At 42.8% G+C, this 7,417-nt stretch overlaps 2 protein-coding genes across 3 annotated transcripts; one reads left to right on the forward strand and one right to left on the reverse strand.

Moving 5' to 3' along the window:
- The first annotated feature begins 301 nt into the window (after positions 1 to 301).
- On the forward strand, positions 302 to 927 carry LOC124649823 (em protein CS41-like). Of its 2 annotated transcripts, none has more exons than XM_047189390.1 (2): positions 302 to 464; positions 540 to 927. In XM_047189390.1, exons 1-2 carry the CDS (start codon positions 302 to 304, stop codon positions 701 to 703), a joined length of 327 nt encoding a protein of 108 aa, XP_047045346.1. In that variant the 3' UTR covers positions 704 to 927. The 2 variants fall into 2 exon arrangements, with proteins under 2 accessions (XP_047045346.1, XP_047045347.1); XM_047189391.1 differs by having other exon boundaries at positions 302 to 419.
- A 445-nt stretch (positions 928 to 1,372) lies between these two features.
- LOC124706365 (chlorophyll synthase, chloroplastic) lies at positions 1,373 to 7,102 on the reverse strand. The gene is made up of 15 exons (XM_047238035.1): positions 6,975 to 7,102; positions 6,839 to 6,889; positions 6,644 to 6,732; positions 6,285 to 6,372; positions 5,641 to 5,726; positions 5,431 to 5,517; positions 4,298 to 4,363; positions 4,131 to 4,214; positions 3,961 to 4,022; positions 2,961 to 3,036; positions 2,819 to 2,881; positions 2,665 to 2,746; positions 2,182 to 2,258; positions 1,839 to 1,886; positions 1,373 to 1,749 (listed from the first exon to the last, which is right to left on the reverse strand). Exons 1-15 carry the CDS (start codon positions 7,084 to 7,086, stop codon positions 1,687 to 1,689), a joined length of 1,134 nt encoding a protein of 377 aa, XP_047093991.1. The 5' UTR covers positions 7,087 to 7,102; the 3' UTR covers positions 1,373 to 1,686.
- Positions 7,103 to 7,417: the final 315 nt, after the last annotated feature.

Consider the following 7,417-nt stretch of genomic DNA (forward strand, 5'->3'; position numbering starts at 1 on the left):
CGTCCTAGCCTCCCGTAGCTCATCCCAGTCACCCACATACTCTCCGACGTGTCGCCCGCGCAGCGCCTCGCATGACTCGTGTCGTCAATACATAGGGACACCAGGAGGCGAGGGCGAGGGTGGCGTCCGCGTCGGCGCACACGCGCCGTCTCCTCGCCGCCCGACCCGCCGCCTCGGCGACTATATAAAGGCGCGCGTCCGCTGCCTCTTCCGTCACAACACAAGCATCAAGCAATCGCAAGCAGTCTCACATACGCACACACCACACGTACGCACGTCCGTTTGCAGTAGGTTGAGAGCGATGGCGTCCAGGCAGCAGGAGAGGTCGGAGCTGGACAGCATGGCCCGCGAGGGGCAGACCGTCGTCCCCGGCGGCACCGGCGGGAAGTCCGTCGAGGCGCAGGAGAAGCTCGCCGAAGGTACGTATATATACGCACATACTGCAGATATGTTGTATAGTATATGTAGTGAACCTGCGCTTGGCTAATCGCTGGTACTAGTATATATCATCGTTTTGTGATACGCATGCATCCGTGCAGGGCGGAGCCGCGGCGGGCAGACCCGCAAGGAGCAGCTCGGGGAGGAAGGGTACAGCGAGATGGGGCGCAAGGGCGGCCTGAGCACCAACGACGAGTCCGGCGGCGAGCGCGCCGCCAGGGAGGGCGTCGACATCGACGAGTCCAAGTTCAAGACCAAGTCCTAGATGACGATGGTCTCCGCGCGCTGCTTAGCTAGCGCGCGGAGCAAGCAAGACGACTGCGCTTTAGGTTGTCTGTTAGTTTACGTTGCAGAATAATGTAGGTCAGATCCTGACGGTGTGCGCGCATGTAGGCGATCATATGTAGTATGGTCATGCGTGCTTCGTAGCTGTAGAGCGTAGGTACTGATGGTCGGTCAGGTGTCCGAAGTGTGTCGTGGGCTCGTGGCTGGTCCGCCTCAGCCCAGAAGTGTCCGTTGTGTCTTGTATCTTTGCATCTTCAGAATGTAGTCGTCGTTGCTGAACTCTGAATTTTTGTCTCCGCTCTTCATTCAGCGACAGCACGCGTGTACAAGCTTGATGACTGCCTAGACCAAAACTGAATAGGAGAGGACAAAGTACCAAAATCATCTACCATTCGACAAAACAGACCGAATCACGAAAAAATTGCCACGCACGCGCTCCATCAGCAGCTTCAGAGGAAATGCGAACTCTAGATAGCGTGACAAAGCCAAACAATGTTCTACCGGTAGTAGGGATACTGCTCTCGCAGCATATGAACCTTACAAACAAAACCATTCACCAAGAGCGGGTTCCAGGTAATGCAACGAACGAACTTACACAAGTCCATGTTTTACAACCCTAATTTCGCCCATATAGCATAATATCTCAAGGTGTTCCTCCAAAACGCAAGGAGAAAAGGCTTTTTATCGAGTGGCAAGAAACAGTTTGGTCATACAACAGTAATGTTATGTGTTCAAAATTACATTATACAGCCACTGATGACATCAAAACAATCTGGCGTCGAGCATCTACGGTCTACCTTATGCGTCAAGGGGGCATTCCTGATTCTACCCTACCGCCCAATCCAAAAAGCTTATACATGTAAGGGTTTGCTGCGAATTTTATTCCACCAACTGTTGTACACAAAATAATCTGTCTCTTGGACCAAAACATCCTGAGCTTCACTTCAGGTTGGTTTGCATCGGTCAGTGGCTGGTCGCCAGGGCGGTAACCAGCAGGCCGAAGACGAAGAACGGTTGCGCACTCGCCTGCGATAAGCACAGTAACATCGTGGGTATCTGCTGCTTGCATTTTGGAGGAAGAAAATGAATGGGGGAGACCACTGAAGCTAACGCACCTGGTACTTGACGTCGTACTTCACCGGGTCCTTCAGGAAGTACTGGAACTGCTCCAGGAAATGAAGGATTAGAATGTGCAGAACACTAATATGGCACGCCTAATCTCGAAAAAAAATGTGCAGAACGCAAGTAGGGACAGTTTGCTAGGCAGGAAAGCTCTTCTATAGTTTTCTTGTTTGGGTAGCTATGCAGATAAGGCTGTTGTTCATATACGTCTGAATGAATCTGAATGACTTGATATATTTAATTTGGTGGCGTGGACAGGGAACTTAAACAATGGAAACATCTGAAATGTAAAACGAAAAATAGTTTCCAAACGTCCAAGTAGATTGACCAGCTTACCTGCAAGATCACCTGGGGAATTGTTAGTCCAAGTAGTGCTAGGGCATAATACAGCTTGCCGGTGCTCAAGAGGTAGGCTGAAAAATGGAGCTTCAAGATCAGGATAATTTTCCAACATAAATTTTAGATAGATAGTGGAATCAACATAAGTTTCCTCTGCTCCCTGATTTATACTGGTAGATATAGTGTTCTTCTCATTCTGCCAAATAGTAATAGTTATATGTAGCAAGCTTTAGGTGTAGTTTGCTGACATCTGAGACTTCCTGGTACTGCCATTTTTTTCTGAAACATATGTTGTCTTATTAAATTTTACAGCAACTTCCGTGCAAAGTCCTTGAAAGCTTCCACCGTCAGGCCAAAAAGAAGTGTGATCTATCTCACAACCGGATAAATCCATGGACCACTTAATCATATGTTAAACGACTGATAATTTAATAGTAAGCTTTGAAGGTAGAAACAAAGGAGAAAAAAATGTGTCCATACCTGCAACAGATAATTGAGTGATGTCAATTGCTCCAACACATATCCATTTTGCAGTTTCCATACCAAAAGCAACAGGAAGTGACTACAAAAAAGCGTAAAACGATAAGAGAGGTGCTTTGATAATAAACCTATAACAAAGAGAAAAAATAGTAACCTGCAGTCCCAGAGTTCGATCCCCCTCGATACTCTTAAAGTCATTTACGATAGCAATCCCGAGCTAGAAAACAAAAACAGTCAGCAACCATGATGGGCATGCATGATTACAAACAAGGAAACATATCATGAAATATACAAACCCCAGCTATGCTGTACAAGCAAGTTAGGACAACAATATCAGGAGTAAGAGTTCCAAATAACGCCTGGCCAGCCCACCTGCACAAAAGATATGGAAATTTTACGGTACGCCACTGTAGAGTAATTCTAGCCACTGAATTTTATTCTGGAAGTTATCTTCCTACTTATTCCTCAGGTATTTTTTATATCGGTTATACTAAACCCAAAGTCTCGTCAGATTTTTGTATGTCTAGGTTGATTTCTGAAAGGTGCAACTTCAGGTTAGAGAAAAAAGCAGATTGAAGACAGACCCTTTTTTATATTGTTTAACCTAAACTAATTAAGTCCCAAACAGAATTCACACATTCCCAGATGACAGTCAGACACTGCAGCAAGCTTCACATGTACATTCCACTCCAGATGGAAAGTAGTAATGGTGGCTGTCTTGAGGCGAATTGGCCGCCATGAATCCTTATAAAATAATCGCAAAAAAAATCCTCATCAAAATGTTTCTGTTGGAGCCAAGTGGATTGGCTACTACCTACACCTTGTGACATTTGCTCTGGGAGTCGATAAATGTGAATAACTAACTTTGTTTATCAACCATAACTACCAAGACATTTGAGGTTATGCATGAATTCCTAAGCTTACTTGCCAGGGCTATCATCAACGTTGAAGAACATGGACTCAACCTTGGCCATCATGGACCAGCTCCTGTAACCAAGAGATCTGGCTATGGATTTGCAGGGATGGGTTGTGAGGTTGGGAAGTGGCAGTTGTGATGAGACTGAAGGCAATATGTTACCACTAAGGAAAATACACTTCCTTCTACTTTGGTAGTTTATTATGATTAAACCTAATTCCTTTGACCATTAGATAAAAAATAGTCATCCACAAGAATTAGTTGCTACTGGAGTGTTAAAGGGCCCAAAAATATAGATAATTCTTCTCATGATTATTGGTGATATCCAATGGAGCATTATTTATCGAACATGAAAAGAAGATCCACATATTTCACCGTACCAGGGCAAGCCAATGTAACTCGCACCAAGAGCAAAATTTCCTATCCATCCATTCTGCTTGAGCTGAAATGTGTAATAATAACATATGAATGTTTCTACCAAATAATTCACGACACGCAGCTATTCCAAAGAACAAGATGTGGAGTGCATAGAGCACAAGTACTCAAGTACCTTCAGAGGTGGTGCTGAATATATGTAAGAAAGCAAGGACCCACCAAGAGCAAGGTAAAAAATAATAGGAAAATCATGCCCTGCCTGAAATGAAGCAAGACCATAAGGAAAAAAGGAGCATATATCCACCGTCTTAGTATTCTGAAGGAAGTCTTCTGGCGACTTACCCATATATCTAACAAAGCACCCAACCCAAGACCTCCTAACAATAACACCCAGATCTGAGTGATAACCTGGATTCAATCAGCTTCATTAGCAATATGAATAAAATATTGAATGGCTGACATCAGCCTTCAGAAGAATATCATCAAGAAAACAATTAGGTTTGAAAAATTGCATGGATGTTTGTAGCAATACATACTTCTCAAGAAACAAACTCCTTTGCACAAAAAGGGCCAATTTCGAATAAAAAAATTAAACAGTAACAGCACAACAATAACAAGCAAAGTTGCGCAGATTCTAATGTGAATCCACATGATTAAAAAGGAGGTCATTGTTTTTGAAAAAAGAAGGGACAATGCAAGTTATGTAGTTAAACAATAAGATCAGATGATCCATCAATGTTTAAAATGTGGCATTGATAAGTTAGGTAATGAAATAATGACATGAGAAAAAATGCATTGCTTATTACTGGTATAAATTTGACAAATAAAATATAAGTTGTATGCAAAATGTATTACCACTGGATCTTTATTCCAAAGAAACTTACAATGGTAAAATCTTTGTGGAAAATAACTCATATTTTGTTAGCCAAATTCACAAAGTTACTCAAAACTCGAAGGGGTGCTTATATAGGAGCAGGTAGAATATTCTACGTTGACTGTTTAGCTTTAAGAAAAGAAAAGGAGAAACAATGTGGCATACTTCTTAAAACATAAGAAATCAACAAGTTTGCTTTATGCATCGGAATCAAATTTGCGAAAGGATGAACATACATGTCTAAGTTGTCGGTGTTCGTGCAAACCAAAAATATGTTTGTTTGAAAAAAGCAAGTGTATCAGATATCAAGCTCAATGTTTTCTTATTTTATAATTGAATGCTGGCTTAAAGATGAGCCCAGAGGTACCCTGACCCAATTGAAATTACATAAGTTCACTAGTTTAAGAAAAGGCAGTAATCAATGATGACAGATATTATGAATGAAATTTTCCAGGAATTAGTTAATTTCTAGTTGCTAAAACAAAATGGGATGACAAGCAAACCTACGAAGTGGTCAGTAGTTGATTGAAATCATGAAACTATACGGATTATAATTACTATTCATGGAATAAATCTCACTCCCATATATATATTGACATACCTCATTTTCTGATATAGCTCCTGAAGGAATAGGACGGTAAGGCTCATTAATAGCATCAATGTCCCGATCATACCAGTCATTAATTGTCTACAGGCAATAATATTTGAAGCTGACATATTTTTTTAGTACAAATATTTCTCAAGAAAAAAAAATATACATGAGGTCGCAATAAGTAAGAATAGAGCAAACGCAATAAACCTAAAAGTAAACCTGTGTGTATCCTGTAAGACATGGACCAGACATTAGCATGCAAACAATCGATTTTGCAACATCTTCAACTGTCCAGTGGAAATTTCCTGAAATATGAGAAGTTCAAAGAAACATAAGCAGTTATGCATTATAGTTGTATTGTACACCAAGAGGAACTACATTCATGAGCAAAGAAGCTGCACTGGTATGGTATTTTCATCCTAAACCCTAGTAGTTCTAGGCTTCTGGCGAAAGGGAGAAAAGTATCTTTGAGTTTTCATGTATTGTTGTGCAGCAATTGGGTGAACTTTCCTGTGTAATCAATGAATTGAATACTCACTTATTTGATCCATCCGACTATAACTAATTAAATGTGACCAGGGATGGTGAGAAAAGCTACTGTGGACCTACAGAGCGTAGACAGCATCACTTACCCGCACAACTTTAGTTGCCAGGTCAGTAAATTCTTCCTTGATGCTTGCAGGGATGATGCACACATTTTATACAGTTAACTAGCAAATCTATTGCAGTAACGACATGTCGCAAGTGGAAAAATACAGTTGCCCAATTCCACTCAAGTTGAAGTGGTTACTTCGAGGGTAGAAGTATACGATATTCATGTAACAGGTCCAAGTTATAATAGGCCATAAAGCATAGTAGCATACCAGAGGCAGCTGCTCCACAAAGCACTCCCCAGACAAGTGGAGGCCATGTCACAGGCTTGGTAAGTTGAAGACGGATCTTCCATATGTTCTATACACAATGTCAAAGAGGAGGTTAGTGAGAAATATATCATTTCTAGTTGGTAAACAGAAGAAGTGATTAGCCTAAGCGCATGGCTATTATACACAAGCAATGCTAACATTTCTAATTAGCAATCCTACTAGGAACACGATGAGTACCGGCCAACATATAGCCCTACATTCAAAACATGTCCAACTAACCAACTAACAAACCTCCGATTTGGATTCATAAATATACTGCGATGAGAAACCAGCTCATGTGAACAGATTGAGGAACTCACAGTTTCTTGCTTGGCGCCCTTGATCCCGAGCAACTGGTTGAAGCTCGACCCTGCCGCCGGCGCCTTCTCTGGGACCTTCGGCTTCGTTGCTACCGTGCCCAACCCACAAAAACGAAGCACGCATCAGAAATTTGACAGAAACGGCTAGGAATCAACCACAGAACAAACTGAACTTCATAGGGGACGCGCTCGCACTTTCTTTAGCGTCTGCGTCAGCCGCGCAGACCACCGGGAATGAGCGCCGCCCTGCGAATGGACCTCACATGCATCAGTACAGCACGCGGTTGCATACATACACAATAAATCAATACGCCAGAGAGGGAGAGAGTACGGTTGAGGGATAGCGAAGGGGGTGGTGAGGACAGGGAGCGGAGAGGGGGGCGGAAGGTGGCGGAGGAGGACGATGTGGCGGCGGCGGCGGCGAGAAGGTGGGAGGTGGCCATGGGGAAGGAGAGAAGAGGAGCCCAGCCGCTAGCTGCTTGGAGTGGACTGTGGTCTGTGGGGAATAGGAGGGGAGGATAACGCCGGCACAGTCTCGGGGTTCTTCACTTGCCCGCCCAAGCCTAGGGGCTTTTTTGATTCAAAGGAATCGATTAGATTTTTTGTAATATTTGGATCCATAGAAAATTTTCTTATAATTGTTTGATTCATAGGATTGTAATTCTTTAGAGGAATGTTTTAGAGGAAATTTTTCCTTCATTCTAACCTCTTTTTACAATTTCTTTGGATTTCCTGTGCAATCAAACGCTGGTGGATCTAAAATTCTCTAGTTTA

Source organism: Lolium rigidum, chromosome 4 (assembly GCF_022539505.1).
Source record: "Lolium rigidum isolate FL_2022 chromosome 4, APGP_CSIRO_Lrig_0.1, whole genome shotgun sequence".
Classification (NCBI taxonomy): Eukaryota; Viridiplantae; Streptophyta; class Magnoliopsida; order Poales; family Poaceae; genus Lolium; species Lolium rigidum.

What these genes read in the sequence shown, in the direction of transcription:
- LOC124649823 (XM_047189390.1), top strand. Translation starts at nt 302, where the DNA reads ATGGCGTCCAGGCAGCAGGAGAGGTCGGAGCTGGACAGCATGGCCCGC. An exon ending in AGATATGTTGTATAGTATAT is followed by an intron (nt 465 to 539) that starts GTAGTGAACCTG and finishes GCATCCGTGCAG; the next exon opens with GGCGGAGCCGCGGCGGGCAG.
- LOC124706365 (XM_047238035.1), bottom strand. Translation starts at nt 7,086, where the DNA reads ATGGCCACCTCCCACCTTCTCGCCGCCGCCGCCGCCACATCGTCCTCC. An exon ending in CCCTTCGCTATCCCTCAACC is followed by an intron (nt 6,890 to 6,974) that starts GTACTCTCTCCC and finishes GTCCATTCGCAG; the next exon opens with GGCGGCGCTCATTCCCGGTG. An exon ending in GTCTTACAGGATACACACAG is followed by an intron (nt 5,518 to 5,640) that starts GTTTACTTTTAG and finishes TATTGCCTGTAG; the next exon opens with ACAATTAATGACTGGTATGA.